The following is a 19,491-nucleotide window of genomic DNA, read 5'->3' as shown; positions in this document are numbered from 1 at the left end:
ATGTCATATTCATGATAACGTTTCAGATCGCTGGATATTCATGCATTGAGCTGTGTTTGTGGTGTTTATGTTCCAAGGTCCTCCAGGTGATCCGGGTTTCGATGGATCAGTGTTTTCCAAAGGGGCTCCAGGAGGTCCTGGAGTCCCAGGAGACCCTGGACACCCAGGTCCTACAGGTAAGACCAGCATCTTAAGAGTATCAAAGCTTTAGTTAAACTTTGACATTATGTCCATGAAGTCAAAGCAATAAAAAATATTTCCATACCTTGTTCCTTTGGTAACTTCTTACAGGGCCCAAAGGAGTAAAAGGGGACACAGCAGGTCCTGGAAGACCTGGTCCAGATGGTATTCCAGGTCGAACTGGTCCCAAAGGAGCTCCAGGAGACCCAAACTACTCTGGCTATGGTCCACCTGGACAAGTGGGACAAAAGGTAGTGATCCTTTAACTGCTGGTCAAGCTCAGATCTAATAAAGTACTATAAATGTACAAAATCTAACTTTATATCTCTACGCTGTCTCCAGGGTGAACCAGGGTTGACCAACACTTATGGGGTGAAGGGTCATAAAGGAGAACCGGGCAATCCAGGCCCTCTGGGTCCTCCAGGAGGCCACGGACCAAAAGGCGACCCAGGACATGGTGGACAAAATGGTTAATGCAACTATTGGTTTTAAAATCTTTTTTTTTTTTTTCCTTGAACTTTCCACCAAAATGCCTGTTCTCATCATGTAATTCCAGGACCTCCAGGCTACCAAGGACCAAAAGGTGAAGATGGTCCCCCAGGAGGAAAGGGGTTCCCAGGACCCAGAGGACCACCAGGTAACGTAGAACTTGCAACTGTCAGATTTGGACGATGTTCATGAAAATTCCTATTTGGAAGTTCCGTTCTTCTTGACGGGTCTCTTTGCTTGACATGTCGACCTCAGGTAACCTGGGCCCACATGGTGTGGCTGGATATCCAGGTCCCAAAGGCAACCAAGGCCGGGATGGGATCCCGGGACCACCGGGGCAGAAAGGAGAACCCAGTAAGACATGAACAGTTCCTGCTTTGGGAGACAGGCGGGTTATGTCGATTATGGCTGCGGCTACAAACCTGCGTATGCCTTTATCGTCCTCTGCAGGCATAACTCACGGTACTCCGGGGAGGATAGGTAGCCCAGGTCCAACAGGTAAGTCACAGGTCATCGGCAGCCCTCGTTTGAATATTTAACATATAACGTGTGTACGTCATGTCTCTCGTGATGCTATTCTGTCGCTGATCATCCCAAAAGATGTCCACAAAATATTATCCTTCTTCTGTGTGCTTTACTGCCCCTTATCTCCGTTACTGCTGTTGGGATATTAATATTCTTGGTGGTTTTGCCCCAAAGGGATCAATGACGCTGTGTGTAATCTCACCTAATGTAATGAGCATGCATAGAGGATTTAGAGAACCGGGCCCTAAGAGAGCTCAGTGGCGCAGCATCGGAAACTGGTTTGGTTCTAAAATAGCATTAGAGTAAATTCCATACAGATTTCTATGCGCTGCTTTGCATTAAACGTCTGGAGAGACGTTAGAAGCGTCTGTATTTATAGTTTATTATGCTCTAATCCTGTGCTGTGAGTGAGCTGAATGTAGTTTTTCTCTGAACTCCGCCGCTCCAGAACCTTAATAGGATAATAAAGGTGAAATTAGATGTTATGTCACTATATTGGCTGAGAACGTTATGATTTCGTCTGCGTGTTTCTATATTTATCTGTTGGTTTGTAATGCATGTTTGGATGTACACCAGTCGATTAGATTTTGGGACGTTAATGACGAACTGTTTCCGAATAAATCCCAAAAAACTGCAAAGAAAATGTCCCGTACAAAGTGGATGAGCGAGGCCCCTCATGGCGTAGATCAGCACCTGTTGCCACGGCGACGCTCCCTGCTCGTTTTTTTTCACACAGTGCCGTAGCTACTTGACCTACCGAGTTAGCGTCGATGTGCGCTAACGGCCATCATGCTAGTGATGCTAACTCGTCTAACAAATGTGGCGTTGGCGAAGGACGGCGCTCTACCAAGTGTCGCTCTGGTTTGTTTGTTGGTTTGTATATGTCCACCAGGATCAGGGCTGACGCTGCGGTTAGCCGTCTGCTAGCACACCGCTAACCCCCCCCCGGCCCCCCCAACTCCTGGCCAATCACAGGCCAGCTCGCTCTAACAAGTAACACAAAAGAATAAAGATTTTAACTCACCGGAAAGACGAATCAATTCGAACGACCGGGACAAGCGATCAAATAACCTCATGACCCATTGGTTTCCATGGCGACTAATGTGGCGTCGGCGAAGGTACGCTCAAGTTCTTCTTTGCTTTTCCAGGCCCCCTTGGAGACGCCGGTCCTCCCGGCCCTCCTGGGCGAGGAGACCCTGGACCAGTGGGGGACAGGGGGCTTCCTGGTCGTCCTGGTGTCCCCGGAGCAAGAGGACAATCAGGACGAGGGAATTACTGCGTTCCCGGGCCGAAGGGGGACATCGGGTACCCTGGAAATCCCGGAAGCAGTGGTGAGGACGGACTTTTGTGTCTCTTTCACAAAACGTCCACGATCGAATGTTGAAGAATTTGTTGATGGAAGACGCGACTTCCTCTTTGTTCCCAACGTCACACTGAATCTTCGTAGGCTACCCTGGACCACCTGGCCCTCCGGGACCGACAGTGGGCGGGTTCAAAGGAGACCCGGGGGATCCGGGTCGCCCAGGAAGTGGAGGCTTTCGCGGGTCCCCAGGAGAGCCGGGCCCCCCAGGACAACCGGTAAGGTGTTATTCTATGACCCCCCCACCTTGTTAGAAGGTGAAGGAATCGTCTTCAAGGCTTTGCTTCTCTTTATTTCCCTGCCAGGGTTCTGGAGGTTCCCCTGGAGACCCAGGGCCAAGAGGCGATCCTGGTCCTTCTGGGTACCACGGGCCCCCTGGTGATTTATCATTTATACCTATGATAATAAATAAGAGGAGAATTTATTCAGCGGATGATTCAGTGTCAATAAAATGATCTTTTTATGTGTTTTAGGTGTACCGGGTGACCCCGGGTACAGCGCTGGCCCTCCCGGTCCACCTGGGCCCAGAGGTTTTCCTGGACAACCAGGTGTGGCAACAGTCCTGTGTTGATTTCAAACTTTCATTCTTATTTTTTTTTCTTCGTAAAGCTTTTTGGTATTTCTTCATTTTCTTTTATTTCTTTGTAAATTACCTTGCGTTTCCACGGCACTCTAGAAATACATCTGCCTTGCCTCGCCTTGCCTGGAAATGACTGTAATATTAACATGTTACAGTGGAAGTGAGTGAAGTTAAGTGATAAAACACTTTTCACAGATAAAAATCATAAAGTTCTGTACATAAAATGGGAGCAATACAAAAAAAATGCAAGAATTTTATAAAATACAAAGCAAAGGTGAGAAATTCATTTAATTTTCTTCGCCGTTTGGTTTCACACGCCGATAAACTGGTACAACATAAAAGCCGCCACATTTCAGTTTGATTGTTTTTCCCCCCCCCGAATGATTAAAAAAAAAAATTCCCGTGTTTTTGTTGGATTTTTCTCTGACGCCAATATGAATCGATTATTTGTGAGGCGTTTCATAAAATGCCGTTCTTGGGTCTGTACGCGCAGGCCGCAAAGGAGAACCAGCGATCGGGAACGTCGTTTATCAACCCGGTTCCCCCGGCCCGCCTGGCGGCCCCGGATATCGAGGCCGCCCTGGGAGCCCGGGTCCACCAGGACCACCAGGCCCTTCAGGTTTGACCTCCTTAACAGCAACGCTGAAAGATCAAAGATCTACGTTCTCTTTTAAAGATCAAAGTCATTCAAGTGACATTCAGTCAATATACATCTTTTTTTTTTTTTTTTTTTAATGTGCTCTCTATAATTAAAAAATCTTATTTCTAGTTTTTTTTTTTTTTTTCTTAGTGTTTGTTTTCCTAATTCTTCATATTTTTCCGTGGCAGGTCAGCTCGGCGTCAAAGGATCGCGTGGTTTCAGTCGTCCAGGTCTGCCGGGCTTCACGGGACGCAAGGGAGAGAAAGGACGAGCAGGACTTCCAGGTTTGGTTGTTTCTTTAAATAAACATCAGTCTGATATTAAAAAAAAAAAGTTAATAAATAATGAAATACTGGGCAAAAAAGCCTTCATGTGTTCTGGGCTCTCCCAAACGAACAAAAAAATGCACCTTGTTCTTGTTTTAACTAACTTATTGTAAAATATGTGATTGAGTTGTATCTTTCATACAATGTCTGGGCCTCTTATTGTATTTCATGTACTTGTCTTGTGCTATTTATTTGGGTTTTTTTTGGTTTTTTTAATTAACATTTTAGTATTATTCACACTGTAAATTGAATTGTATGTACTGCTGCCAGGAAACACTTGTAAAAGAGATTGTTAATTTCAATGTCGTTCTTGTGACTAAATAAATGGGTAATGAATGAAATGTAAATTAATTAATTAATTAATAAAGCAATAAACAAATAAAGCAATGATTAAAGTAATAATAAATAAATTAAATAAATTAATAAAGCAATAATAAATTAATAAATTAAATAAATAAAGCAATAATAAGTAAACAAACAATAAACAAATAAAGCAATAATAAATACATTAATTAAATTAATAAATAAATAAAAACTCCGAGTCAAGACATTTCTATTGAAATGGTAAATGCGCTTTATAAGTGAAGTCCATTTAACAAACATTTAACTTTTAAGTGGTGAAACCTGGTTCACCGACTGCTGTAGTGTTGATCTGAATGTTGAGTTTTTCTTAATTCATCATCGTCGTCATGTCGTCGTGTCGTTTTCAGGTCCAGACGGCCGACCTGGAAGTCCAGGCCTCAAGGGTCACCCGGGTTTGCCCGGCCGAGGTTCTCAGACGTACTCGGCGAGCTTCCTGATGGCCAGACACAGTCAGTCCGTCCACGTCCCCGTCTGTCCCAGCGGCAGCAGCCTCATCTACTCCGGCTACTCCTTCCTCTACATCAACGGAAACAAGAAAACTCACGGCCAGGACCTCGGTGGGTGACCCCAAGGCGCCGGCGCCCCAGACAACAATCTATACGTTTCCGCACGGTGTAAAGTAACCACGGCCGGTATTCCTGCGTCCTCCCAGGGAGCGCCGGCAGCTGCCTGCCTCGCTTCTCCACCATCCCCTTCCTGTTCTGCGACACCGAGAGCACCTGCCGCTTCGCCTCCCGCAACGACTTCTCCTACTGGCTGTCCACCGACGAGCCCATGCCCGCCAACATGAGCGCCATCCGGGGGGACCCACTGGCCGCCTACATCAGCAGGTGGGACAGATGTGCGGTAGAGACTTTATGACCGTACGGCGGCTTTTCAAACATATGGGCCCCGAGGTGACCTTCGGGGGGGAAAAAAAAAAACGTAGGCAAAATCATCCGCGTCGGCAAATTCTACTGCAGACAGGACTTCCTTTGACAGGAGTCGTTCTGGGATGCGAACAACTTAAAAATTAAAATGGACTTTATAAGTTAAAATGCAACAATGTTGCACTTTTTTTTGCTGGTTTTCCATCAAAGCTTTTCAATTATATATATATATATATATATATATATATACACACACATAGAAACATATATGTACATATATGTATATATGTACATATATATACACATATATACACATACAAACATATATATATACATATACATATATACATACATACATACATACATATATATATATATATATACATACATACATATATATATATACATATATACATACATACATATATATACACATATATATATATTCTAGTTAAATGAGTTCGTAAAGTCCTTTCACTCGGTCATGCTACGTTATGATCATTTGACTGTGTGTGTGTGTGTGTGTGTGTGTGTGTGTGTGTGTGTGTGTGTGTGTGTGTGTGTGTGTGTGTGTGTGTGTGTGTGTGTGTGTGTGTGTGTGTGTGTGTGTCCTGGTTCAGGTGTTCGGTGTGTGAAACCACGTCCAACGTCCTGGCCGTCCACAGCCAGACCACCCTGGTGCCGTCCTGTCCCCCAGGCTGGGAGTCCCTGTGGACCGGATACTCCTTCGTCATGGTAGATCCTCCAGTACATTTCAGCGTCGATCGCGTCGCGCACGGATTACTACGGCGCCCCCGAGTGGCCATCGAGGAAAAATAACAACAAGTTGTTCCCTCAAGTTAATAAAGCGAGGGAACGAGATCACTTCACCTCCACGGAGTTATGTTGTCGTGACGATTGTAAGTCGGGCTGAGGCAGCGGGGGGCGCTCCGCTGTGAGACGCCAGACGTTTGGCTCATCAGCGACTACCAAACAACCAACCAAACTATTTACTACCGTCGTAAAAAGCCACAAAATGAGCCTTTGGATGGCGTCGCGTGAAAGAGAACTTTACTCGGCCTGCGTTTACGCGGAGGTTGCCATGGAAACGGCACCTCCATCCCTCCCGACGTGGACGCATTTGATTTGGACACGTTCTAGAAATAAAGCGAAGGGAGCAGAAATTCACGATGTAAGGTTGAGAAATGAGCTCATTTATTTACGGTAGAGAGGGGATGAACGTCTGTAATTCACATGGTTCAGTTAGAAAACACCAACATCTAATGTCGTCCACACACGTTTGACCTTGAAGCGTCCATAACGGCAAATGTGACGGGGATGGTTCCGTCGCGTCATCATCTTGAGGGAACGACTCGTTGTCTCACCTGTTGTCTGTCTCAACTTGCTCTAGCAAACGGGCGTCGGCGCTCAGGGAACCTCGCAGCCTCTGGTTTCTCCCGGCTCGTGTCTGGAAGCCTTCCGCCAGGTGCCCTTCATCGAGTGCCACGACAAGGGGACCTGCAACTACTACCCCGACTCCTACAGCTTCTGGCTGGCGTCGCTCCACCCCAGCATGTTCAGGTACCGACCGGGGTCAAGTTTCTTCAGATTTGGGGCCAATCCCAATTCTATTTTTTCCCCTACGCCTACCCCTTAGCCCTCCACCTCCAAAACGAGGGCAAAGGCAGTTTCAGCCCTTAGATTTGGGACCCCCCTCCCCCTCTGCCCCGCCCCTCTCGCTCCGTCTCACAGTTATGACATCATAGCACGGCGCCGTTACATCAGCAGAGCTGAACCACAGACTTTTGTTGATTTTCCAGCAGGAGCGTCGTCCTGCCGTCCAAAATTCAACGTGTTGCAGCAGCTTGGCTGCTTTGGCGAAGAAATAGACGGAGACGTGGATTACTTCGGTTTTTTGCGCCGTATTTGGACTTCAGAAATATTTCCTCATTCACCATGTGAAAGCGGAGGAGCTTCCTTGTTTGCTCGGGGGTCCCCGTTTTCAAAACACCCATATTAGAAGACTTTGGAACTCTACAGTGTAATAATAAAATGTTATAAACACGGTCTCTACCAAACAAAGACACACGCAAGCTACATACGACATACGGCAGCGCTACTGCCGTTCCTACTAGTATAAAACACAACAGATTTATAGAACTTTAGAAGCGTATATATGTGAAATGCGAGTCCTTCGGCGCCATGTCCTCCTACCCCTCTGTTTAAAGTGTGCATCTGGAAACGCTCCGTTTCGAGGGGTGAATAGCCCTTCCCCTCACCCCTCCGCCTCTGCGCAGTAGTGAAATGGGACACCCCTCAGACTCTCGTGAACGCGGATTTCAAAGGGGTAGGGGCAAGATGAAGGGCTAAGGGGTAGGGGTAGAATTGCCTTGGTCTTTTCTTTTCTGTTTGAATGATAATCTAACAAAGGGTTATGATTTGACCCGTCCACAGTAAACCCGTCCCCCGGACCGTGAAGGGGCCGTCCCTGCAGAGCATCATCAGCCGCTGCCGGGTCTGCAGCAAACCGCACCGCGTTTACATCGCCGGCGGCCGTGGAGATTCTTTCTAACGCGTCTCGGAGAGACAAAGACGCGGGTTGTATATTTGTACGATTGTTTTTTTCTTCTTGTAAGCTGGTCTGTGTTTATCTTCAACCTAACTGCCTCTCAACCGTCTTGATTTCGTCTTTTGTTGTTGGGTTTTTTTGGGGGGAGGATTTGTTGATAATCCACGTAGGTAGATCTACTGTATGTAATTATTGCAGAGTGTGATGTCTTACTGTCTACATCTTAAATGTCTCACCCACACACACGTCTGTCTCTCGTCTTCTTTTCACATTTTTCATTTTCTGAAACGTCGAACATAATTTGCCAAGAGGCGAACCCAGACTTTGACTGAACGTTTTCAATGAGGTGCCACAAATAAAACATTTAAAACAGGGTGTCAAACACAAGGCGGGGGAGGGGGGAGGGGGAGGGGGAGGGGGGGGTCTTAAAGGGGTCACATCTTCCAGCATTTCACCTCATCGGTCCCGAAACCTCGTATTGATTTTGCCTCCATTAGAATATCGGATCCTCGGAGCTACATTCAGAATCTGCTGTGTCTGTGTGAGCTGGACTGGCTCCGCCCACACACATGCCCATCTATGAGGAAGAGGAGGAAGTACTTCCTCTCGTGGTGCCATGTGCCAGAGCAGAGCTGCCCCATTGTGGGAGGAGTCAAAGGGGGGAGGAGCCTCCCTTGATTGTGATTGGCAAAAACCCCCGATGACACTAAATAGGGTTTGATTTCTGATTGGCTGCTTGGAGCAACACACTTTTTAAAAGAGAGAGAGAGGGAGGACATACTTTCTTCACTTCTGGGGCGTCGTTCTAGTTATGGAGACGATTCTTACTGCTGGGAAACTTTTAGAAAGTGAATTTTACATAATATGACCCCTTTAATAGCGACACAACTCTGAGACCTGCTTCCTGGTTGCTATTTCTTATTTGTAAAAACACTTATTAAACTTATTTATGAGAGATGGTTTTTGGTGATATTTCATGAAAACAGAAAGTTCACACAGCGACGACCAGCAAACAAACGTTCCTGTTGATTTTTAACCTTTTCATGTCAACCGGTTTTGTCCAACAGGCCTTTTGTTTGACCAGCTAATCAAGTGTCCAGGCTGATATCTACATATATACGTCTTTAACTTTATCATGACAAATTGAGCAAAAGGGGAGATATTTTTACATATATATATATATATATATATATATATATATATATTTAAATATATATGATATTTTAGCTTGGATGAACCTTGACAGAAAAGTAAAGGAGGCGTCTTATTTGTATTTTTTTTAAATCCAGCTTTCCTATCAAGGTCCAGTCATTGAGGAATAATTAACTAAACCTCCAGGAACCGCCGTCAGAGTCGTGAAGTCGCGCTCACATGTTCCTACGACGTGTCGTAAACGTGACGCGCCGGAATAGCTGCGTTGTCGCGTCTTCCCACTCCTTTATTTATTCATCTCTTACCCCTCCTTCCCGTTAAACGGTGCGTGAAAGAGACCGAACTGGGACTCATTCAGCCTGAAACTCTTTCCATCTCGAGATGTCGACGCGCTCCCCGTCGCCACGGCGCCGCGACACGATGCTCATTATAACATCTCACCGGTGCGGCGAGGCTGGCGGTGGGAAAATATACTAACATACTATGCAAATGAATTTCTTTGTTTTTGTTTTTTAAAACGACGATATACCCAACAGTCCAAGGTCCAATCCCAATTCTATTTTTACCCCCACACCTACCCCTCAGCCCTCATCCTACCCCTCAGCCCTACGCCTACCCCTCAGCCCTACGCCTACCCCTCAGCCCTCCGCCTACCCCTCAGCCCTCCGCCTACCCCTCAGCCCTCCGCCATGTCCTCCTACCCTCTGTTTAAAGTGTGCATCTGGAAACACTTCGTTTAGAGGGGTGAATAGCCCTTCCCCTCACCCCTCCGCCTCTGCACAATAGTGAAACAGGACACCCCTCAGACTCTCGTGAACGCGCATTTCAAAGGGGTAGGGGTAAGGGGTAGAATTGAGACGCAGCCCAAATGTTACCCCGGTTTGAAGTGACTAAAATAAAACATAGTCCTCCATTTTCCAATCTCGTGACTTCGACGTCTTGCTTCTCCGCGCCATTCGCCCGGAAAATTATCGCCAAGGGCAACGAGCGTCCCGAGGGAGTCGTCCGTCGCCGCGATCGACAAGAAACCCCCCCCCCCCCCCCCGGAGGCCGCGGCAAAGAAAGAGAGAGAAAGGAAGGGAAGACACGGCGACGTCCTGAACGATGCCCAGCGTATTCCACGGCTCGATCTGCCCGGGAGTCGTAAATAACAGAACGGCCTCATCGGTTACGTGATGAAACGCCACGAGGGGGGCGGGCGAGACGAGAGGCGAGGCTGCAGGAATCCTGCCTCACTCCAGAGAGTCGTTCCCCACATTTTCAATCAAAAGCTAATTTTAAAAAAACAACTTTAAAAAATATCTCCAATATCATTGGGTGAGAGGGAGAATATGAGAAAGTGGAGGTGTGTGAATGCGTATTTACATTTGTATATGCGTGTGTGTGTATAAACTGTCTGACAAACTGATAACATTACAGAAAACCGACACTAAAAATAAAAATAAACAGAACAATGGAATAAACAAAATGAATGATGAGTAAAACAAATTATATTATGGAATTCTTAAGCTAATTATCAAAAAAAAAAGGTGAAATTATCCATTTTGTAGACTTTTTGACTTTACAATTCTTCTTTTTTTGCTCCTTTTTATGTTAAACTATTTCCTTTCTCCTCCGTTTCCTCCATAAACATAACCAAGTCACACAAGACACACACACACACACACACACACACACACACACACACACACACACACACACACACACACACACACACACACACACACACACACACACACACACACACACACACACACACACACACACACTATGTAAATAGTATTTGAGGTAGCACTTGTTTGTATTACTTTCGTACAGAGAATGTATTGTTCATCATCACGTCTATGGAATGGTTTACTGTTTTGTATTGTTTATCTGCACTACCTTAAATTAAAAAAAAATTAAACATTTTAAAAAATACAAAATTTAAAATTTTTTAAATAAAAATAAAAATAAAAACAACAACTTTTCATTGTACTGTCGCACGCGTTGAACGCCAGCTTGGATGAGCTCATGTTACGCGGTGTGGCTGCCGACAGTGAAGCTCGCCGTCGCCGTGTTAACGGGATTACGCCGCTCCCCGCCGGGCGCTTGCTAATTGTTCAGGCGGCCCCGTCGGGCCGCTACGCCGCCATAATTGGGTTAGAATGGCGACTTGTTGAAAGGTTGATGGCGTTCAAGGTCGTTTCCTCCCTCAGGAGGACAACTTGTGGCGCTGCTCTCTCGACGGTCTCACAGGCGACGTCTCAATGTTGACGACTCCATTAAAAGAGGTTTGGAGATTGTAGGAGGGAGGAGGAGAAAAAATGAAAGAAAGAAAGAAAGAAAAGTTCGGAAAAGTTTTGTCTTCACACTGCAACTTTGAGAAACGTATGCAGTTCCATGTTTTGGCCACTAGTGGCCACTATAAACATTAACAATGAGAGAAGACGGACATTCTCGTGGTTCATTTTTACAGTGACTGTCAAAATAAAACCAAGTTTGATTGTTACTACAGTGACTGTCAAAATAAAACCACCAAGTTGGATTGTTATTATGATGACTGTCAAAATAAAACTACCAAGTTGGATTGTTATTACGGTGACTGTCAAAATAAAACCACCAAGTTGGATTGTTATTACGGTGACTATCAAAATAAAACCACGAAGTTGGATTGTCATTACGGTGACTGTCAAAATAAAACTACCAAGTTGGATTGTCATTACGGTGACTGTCAAAATAAAACCACTAAGTTGGATTGTTATTATGGTGACCGTCAAAATAAAATCATAAAGTTGGATTGTTATTACGGTGACTGTCAAAATAAAAGCAGCAAGTCCAGGAGAACATGGACTGGGACTCATGACACTTTGGAGGAAACTTTGTTCTTCGTTTTCAGTTTTAACTTGAAAACAATGTGACGTTTCACCGAAACATTTGATCCTTTTCGAAAACCCGTTTTGAAATCTGAGTTTAGTCGAGAAGCTCCTGGACGACGATCCTCTGGCCACGAGGAGTAAAATCAATACTAATTGCACAGATTTGAAAGCAGGCGTGATGAACATGCGTTAAAACGAGACGCAGGGGGGCCGTAATGTGAAGCGGAGCGGAAACCTCATCAAGGAGCTTTCCAGAATAAAAGTCACCGGGCCGCAACAAATGGCGACTTGACCTTTATGGCCTCTGGACGTCTGCCGGGCTAATTAAACTGTTGCTTTCCTCCATTTCCACCAACCGGTTTATATGAAAGAAGAAAAATAAATGGGAAATGGAAAGTTCATCAAATATTCACCAATTCTGGAAAAATCTGGTCAGATTTTTTTTTTTTTTTTTTTTTTTTTTTTAAAGTTCAGCCAAGATATAAAGTAAACACTAGAATGTAGAGCAGCTGGAGCGACAGTGAAACAGTCAATGCAGAGCAAATACACGTATTTTGGAATTGCCAGAAAATACAGATTATGTTCTGGACAATTTTGCAACATGTAGGAAGATACGACATTCCTAAGAGCTGCGTGGTATTTTATCGTATGAATTCTGACTTTAAACTCAGAATACTGAGTTTAAAAGCAAGAATTCTGAGAAAAAAAGTCAGAATTCTGAGAAAAAGTCAGAACTCAGGGTTTTTTTTCCCACAGTTGCCTTAATCCGCTTCCGTAAATACACACATTTTGGAATTGCCAGAAAAAAACGATTATGCAACATGTAGGAAGATACGACATTCCTAAGAGCTGCGTGGTATTTTATCATATGTGGTATTTTATCGAGGTGAGCTAAAGTAAAACGACACCCATGCAGAGGATGGATATCTGGTTGAAATACTATTAACTAAAAAAAACACCAAAAAAAGGGAAATAACAAGGAAGTGGGGTTTTGTTTGCTTCAGCACCCTGGACAGCGACGGACTAATTTAATGGCTCATCAAAGAAAAAGATGAAAGAACAAAGGAAATACAAAGAAGCTCCCAACAGGATATGACCTTTTTTTTTTTCTTCTTTTACCTCCTTCTCTTTTTGCTTTTTCTTTCTTGTATTGGATCTTTCCTGTGAACTTCAGTGACATTAAATTGTCCTGTTCTGTCTGTTTGTGTTACAAGCGGATTAAAACTGGTTCGCGTTCACACTTCCTGTCTCATCACTGCTGTAAATCACCGACTCCGCGCTTCAGCGCTCAGGTGGAGGGGGAAAGAGCCAAACTCCCTCCTCCTCCTCCTCCTCCTCCTCCTCCTCCTCCTCCTCCTCCTCCTCCTCCCCCTCCTCCTCCTCCTCCTTATAAACGGCCCGCCTCGCAGTGTTTCGCCACCACAGAGACGAGGTGTTGATTCGGACCGCGATGGCCGGTGTCCTACGTGTCTCGCTGCTGCTGTGCACAACGCTGTGCGCCGCCGTGGAAAACACGGAGGTGGATCGAGGCTCCGGGATCCCGCGGCGAGGATCCTGGCCGCCGCTCGACCAACAACGACACCGACAGGTGAAAGGCGTCTTGGTCCGTTTCGTCGTTCTCCTCCAACGTACCGATTTTTTTGAGAAGGAAAAAGTCCCTCCTGCTCAGATTTGTTCGGTTATTTCAGCTTTTCCGGTCGAAATATGAGCAAACGTTCACCGTTTGGTCCAAATGAATGTTTTCTTCCGCAGGAACCCACAAAGAGCAGATTGGATTTTCTTTATGAACTCCTCAAATCTAACTGACTTCCATCTGACTTTAAACTCAGAATTCTGAGTTTAAAAGTCAGATTTCTGATGAAATAAAATCAGGATTCTGAGAGAAAAAAACCTTCAGAATTCTGACCTTTTTCTCAGAATTGTGACATTTAAAATTAGAATTGTGAGAAAAAAAAATCCAGAATTCTGAGAAAAAGTCAGAACTCAGGGTTTTTTTCCACAGTGGCCCTAATCCTTTTCCGTAAATACACATATTTTGGAATTGCCAGAAAAAACAGATTATGCTAAAGTAAAACGACACCCATGCAGAGGATAGATATCTGGTTGAAATACTATTAACTAAAAAAAGTTTATTTTTTGTTTGCTTCAGCACCCTGGACAGCGACGGACTAATTTAATGGCTCATCAAAGAAAAAGATGAAAGAACAAAGGAAATACAAAGAAGCTCCCAACAGGATATTACCTTTTTTTTCTTTTTTTACCTCCTTCTCTTTTTGCTTTTTCTTTCTTTCATTGGATCTTTCCTGTGAACTTCAGTGACATTAAATTAAATTGTCCTGTTCTTTCTGTTTGTGTTACAAGCGGATTAAAACTGGTTCGCGTTCACACTTCCTGCCAAAAAAAGTCCCTCCTGCTTAGATTAATTCAGCTTTTCCTGTCGAAATATGAGCAAAAATTTACTGTTTGGTCCTAAAGGAGTGTTTTTTTTTTCCGTAGGAACCCACAAAGAGCAGATTGGACCTTCTTTATGAGCTCCTCAAAGCTAAAAACCAAGACGTCTTCCAAGGAGCCACCGAGAAGCCGGAGCGTCGGAGGGGAGCCGGCGGCGGCGGTGGCGGCTTCACCACCCGGAGGGGGAAGAGCAGCTGCAGGGTTTTCTTCTGGAAGTCCTGGGCCTCCTGCTGAGCGCCGGAGAAGCTCTGAGATTAAAACCCACTGATTTTTAAGATCCTGAACCTTTTGTGAACGTGTGTCGTCAGTAACTTCCAGTCGTTAAAAACCCACCCCAGTGATTCTAGGAGCATCGTTTCATCAGTTCTGACGCTTGAGGAACATTTTGGGAGGAGCAGTGCCCGATGAATTGTTACGTGATCTAGAGCTACGCTCGGTAGAGCGCAGACGATCGCCAATGCCAACGGAAACTGAGTTAGCGTCGCTACCACGATAGCCGTGGCGCTAACTAGCCTGCCGGGTAGCGACGTCACTGACGCTGAGCCGGGAGCGTCTCCACGGCAACGGTTCTCCTTTGATCTCCTCCATCAGGTGCCTCTCGGCCGCTTTTTAGGGAAATCTTTCGCCATTTTTTGGGGGTTTTTTTTTAGGACACATTCGAAAACAGTTAGTTGTTGACTTCCCAAAATCTTAAGGATTGGTTCTTCGGATGAAGACAAATCGTAAATTTCATGCAAAATAAAAGTTGGTAAAATACATAAAAACCAACAAAATTAATAAACGAATAAATACGTGTGAATAAAGATAGAATGTTCTTGGCCAATTTTGTTGCTATTAAAGATTTTTCACGAACTAACATCCAGATTATAGAGCATCTTCCTCCTCTAATATCAGATTATAGAGCATCTTCCTCCTCTAACATCAGATTATAGAGCATCTTCCTCCTCTAACACCAGATTATAGAGCATCTTCCTCCTCTAACGTCAGATTATAGAGCATCTTCATCCTCTAACGTCAGATTATAGAGCATCTTCCTCCTCTAACATCAGATTATAGAGCATCTTCCTCCTCTAACACCAGATTATAGAGCACCGTCCTCCTCTAACACCAGATTATAGAGCATCTTCATCCTCTAACATCAGATTATAGAGCATCTTCCGCATCTAACACCAGATAATAGAGCATATTCCGCCTCTAACGCCAGATTATAGAGCATATTGCTCCTCCAACATCAGATTATAGAGCATCTTCCTCCTCCAACGTCAGACTATAGAGCATCTTCCTCCTCCAACGTCAGATTATAGAGCATCTTCCTCCTCTAACGCCAGATCATAGAGCATCTTCCTCCTCTAACGCCAGATTATAGAGAATCTTCCTCCTCTCGCATCCAGATTATAGAGCATCTTCCTCCTCTAACGCCAGACTATAGAGCATCTTGCTCCTCCAACATCAGATTATAGAGCATCTTCCTCCTCCAACGTCAGATTATAGAGCATCTTCCTCCTCCAACGTCAGATTATAGAGCATCTTCCTCCTCTTCATCATGAGACGGACCATCACGGCTCTACGAGCTCAGATTAAGTGTCACTTCCACATAAAAGCCTTATTTTGCGCCGCCGGCCGGGATCTTTAAACAACTTGCAGTAAATAACGTTCCCGGTCTCGCTCGTCCCTCCGGCGGCGCCGTTTATCCAACAGACTCCGGCGGCGGCGCCGCTGATCGTCTGCATAAGCTCCAGGAGGATTTACGCGGCTGCTGGAAGCACAACGCACACGGCGTTACGCGTTAAATCTTCCCCGTCCGGGACGCTCCCGGGACGCGAGGCCACTCAGGCGCTCGGTTCCACTCAGGAGCGCCGCGGCCACTTTTCATCGTCGCAGCGACTCGAACGACCCGGCGGTCAATATCAGAAACATAACGATTCACGACGCAGGCGCCGCTGCAGAGCCTCCATTCAGCCAGATTAGAGTCAAACTCTGCAGGAATAATCTGATTTCTTACGGTAAAAATCTAATTAAGGAAACTGAACGTTCCATCACGACGTCCTTCTGCGGTTTTCCATCCAGCGGCGAGGAGGCCGTTCCACTTATTGTCACATTAATTTAGTCATCAATTGTTTTTTTTATCGTTTCCAAGGAATTCTGAATTAAACATCCATCCAATCAATAAAACATTTTAATAAACCTCTCGTATGGCTCCGGTCTGCCTGCAGGAATCTTTCCGTTAATCACGTCAGTGTCAATTTAAAAAAAATTTAAGAAATTAAAACACAAAAGGATGTTTTCTGGCTTCCGGCCAAGTATCTGCTCCGGCATGCCAGTCACAGATCAGCGTTCCCATATTTCCCCACACACACCTACAGTATGTGCATAAATGATGTCTGGTAACGTCGTCGCCATAGCGATGGCTCGCGTGCGTTTAGGTAGCTCAGCAGAAATGCATTTTCTATAGGCTCCTCTGTTAAAACATTTATTACCCCCCCACCGCCACCACCCCCTCCCTTTCAACTGTGCCTGAATTATGCAAGCGTGTGAACATTTTGGTGAGACTTTTAAAAAGTACTGAACCACATCCAGGTGGAACAGAAGCTTTAAAAACAAAAGTGGGTTAGATTGAGGATACGGAGAAGGATGGACGGGGAATAGAGATGAGGAAAGTGAAAAAGAGAGGGGGTGGTGGGTGGAGGGGTGGAGGGGGGTTCATTAAAGTAACTGTTACTGCAGTCGTGAGCTCGGCTTTCTATCCCCCCCTCCCCCCCCGGGCGGCGGAGATTCAACAGCACAGGAACCACTGCCAGCGCATTAGCATGCTCATGCTGCACAGCGGCCTCCATAAAGTGTGTGTGTGTGTGTGTGTGTGTGTGTGTGTGTGTGTGGGGGGGGGGGGGGGGGGGGGGAGCAGGGGGTACAATGTGCATGAACTTTTTCATGTGCTTGCAGGATTCATCACAGTATTCCTGCACAGAGAGAGAGAGAGAGAGAGCGAGAGAGAGAGAGAGAGAGACATAAGTGTCGTTTCCACGGCGACCCGTGAAGTTAAAAAAAATAAATTGTTTTTTGTTTTTTTGCATTTTCGTTTCAAAAATAAAGTGTTGCACAGCAATACGTTGGAAGAAAAAAAAACACTTCTGTCGATAAACACTGTAAACAATGTAGTTTGTATGTCGGGCCACTAGTGGCTGCTCTTGATCAGTTTTTGGGTTTTTTTTGTCAGGAAACCGCAATGAGAGCACGTTCTAGAGGACACAAAGTCCAGATTTAAAAAATATGCAAGAAGAAAAGCGAAAGTCATTGAAGTCGAAGGTCTTCCCTTCAATTCCACACAAAAAGTAACTAAATTCAACTTTTACATCTTCAGCTCATCACACCTCATCTATTTTTCATCCTTGCTCTATTAAGTGACAGAAAAACTGTCGATTCGACTCACAACTTAAACACCAAACACTATAATAATTCATGAACTCCAAGAAAATGTACATTTTACTTGGGATACTCTCAAACATGACTTTTTTGCATTTCGTTTCAAAACAATCGTCGCATTTAACAGCAACATTTTGAACTTGTTCATTTTACATGGCAACATCAGAAACAGTGGAAACCATGTAGTTCATATGTTGAGCCACTAGGGGGTGCTGTTGGTTGTTTTTTGTTTTTTTTAACGAAACCACAGACAAGCAGCAGAACAACAATATGGAGAACGCGGACAGACCACCAAGTTGGATTGTTGTCACGGTGACTGTCAAAATAAAAGCACCAAGTGCCATGGAGACTATGGACTGGGAGTCCAGAGAAGAGATATTTACCACCGTCAACAACGAGACGGGTCTCAATCGTTTCCAGACAATCGTATTTAAGCGGTCGGAGCTTTTCCCAAAGTTTTAGTTTTCCATTGTCGCGTAAACGGAAACATAAAACGGTCCAATAGCTTCGCGTCGTCACGTGAAATCGTCGCCGCGTCAAAAGGTGAAGGCGTCTTGTAGAAATCGATCTCCGCACGGCGAACTTGAACTTCAAAGTTTGTTCCATTCAAAGGCTTCTTCTCCCTCCTCGGCAACGAGACTGAAACAAAACAACAACTGAACCGGGGAGATCAAAGCAGCGTCTCTGAGCCTTAATTGAAACACAGGGCAATTATTTTTAACGAGCTGCGCCGAACGCCTCGCTTCTGAGCGGGACTTCCCTCGTTCTCTCCCTGTGAGGACGACAGGAGGGGCGTCCCAGAGGCGCATCAACACAACGGGACAAGAAGAAGAAGAAGAAGAAAGCCAATCTGGCAACCGCAGCCATCACAGGGCCCCGACGCACCGCGGCAAAAACAAATGGAAGACAGCAGCACTGCCTCAGACTCCAGCATTGATACTTCATCTTCTTATGATAACTTAAAAGAATTTTATGAAAACGTCGGTGGGAAACATCGTACCTTTTTGCGGAAACTTTGCCCGCCGGGTTTCAAGAAGCAACTCATTGAGCTCAAGCACCCGGCGAGCCTTTGAAGGTGTGTACCAGCGACTTTGGCCAACTGTGTTGTTTTAAAGTGCCTTTAAAAAAATATATAGATATAATAAAAAGAAATATAATATAATAAAGTTGAGGGGTTTACGTGATGCCCCTGAACGCATCACTCAGGGCTGCGCGCCTTCAGTTAAACCCAACATGGCGGCTCGGACACAAACTGGCTGTGGAAAAGTTAAAACGTGTGGCTGTGGCGAGGGGGCGTGGCCTGATGTGAGGGGGCGTGGCCTACGAGTCCGACAGCACACGGGGGTTAAAGATTAGAAAACGCTACTTCAGAGCAGTTTGAAGCTTCTTTTTTTTTTATATCCAGATTAACTGGAAATGGTCACAATCATGTTCCCATAAGAACGACTGATAAAAGCTTCCGTAACACTATGATTTATTTTTTTTTTTTTACATCCAAGTGTGATTATAGGAATTAAACGCTAATCTCTCCAGTACTTTATAATCCCATCATCCTTGGCTCTGGAGCCAGAAGGAGCAAAAGTACATGAATATTCAGAAAACTACTGATACTGGTTGTTTATTAAAAATGCGACTTTATTTAATTTACTCTCGTTTTTTTAATTTCATTAACTCGGCAGATTTCGCATTTAAATGAAGGTGTAACAGAGGAAAGTCAATGACGTCAGTCG

The 19,491-nt window shown here is 45.0% G+C and overlaps 2 protein-coding genes across 3 annotated transcripts in view; both read left to right on the top strand.

The window, feature by feature from the left end:
* LOC308135077 (uncharacterized protein) overlaps window positions 1-7,883 on the top strand; it is a gene marked incomplete at both ends in the record, with an annotated part of 30,411 nt that extends 22,528 nt beyond the window's left edge. Inside the window, 16 exons of the mRNA XM_080502950.1 lie at window positions 78-176; window positions 523-637; window positions 737-817; window positions 925-1,023; window positions 1,120-1,178; window positions 2,343-2,499; window positions 2,642-2,777; window positions 2,860-2,915; window positions 3,028-3,102; window positions 3,628-3,753; window positions 3,963-4,058; window positions 4,811-5,020; window positions 5,116-5,293; window positions 5,953-6,067; window positions 6,723-6,892; window positions 7,766-7,883. Of these exons, the coding sequence (XP_080359076.1) occupies window positions 78-176; window positions 523-637; window positions 737-817; window positions 925-1,023; window positions 1,120-1,178; window positions 2,343-2,499; window positions 2,642-2,777; window positions 2,860-2,915; window positions 3,028-3,102; window positions 3,628-3,753; window positions 3,963-4,058; window positions 4,811-5,020; window positions 5,116-5,293; window positions 5,953-6,067; window positions 6,723-6,892; window positions 7,766-7,883 (1,890 nt within the window). The remainder of the gene's footprint in view (window positions 1-77; window positions 177-522; window positions 638-736; window positions 818-924; window positions 1,024-1,119; window positions 1,179-2,342; window positions 2,500-2,641; window positions 2,778-2,859; window positions 2,916-3,027; window positions 3,103-3,627; window positions 3,754-3,962; window positions 4,059-4,810; window positions 5,021-5,115; window positions 5,294-5,952; window positions 6,068-6,722; window positions 6,893-7,765) is intronic.
* The window catches only part of LOC308135371 (uncharacterized protein), a 432,222-nt gene that overhangs the window by 227,556 nt on the left and 185,175 nt on the right, over window positions 1-19,491 (top strand). The window lies entirely within an intron of this gene.

This window comes from Blennius ocellaris (assembly GCF_963422515.1).
Source record: "Blennius ocellaris genome assembly, chromosome: 10".
In the NCBI taxonomy this organism is placed as follows: Eukaryota; Metazoa; Chordata; class Actinopteri; order Blenniiformes; family Blenniidae; genus Blennius; species Blennius ocellaris.
Note: the sequence above shows the minus strand (reverse complement) of the source record. Positions and strands in the feature narration are given on the sequence as shown.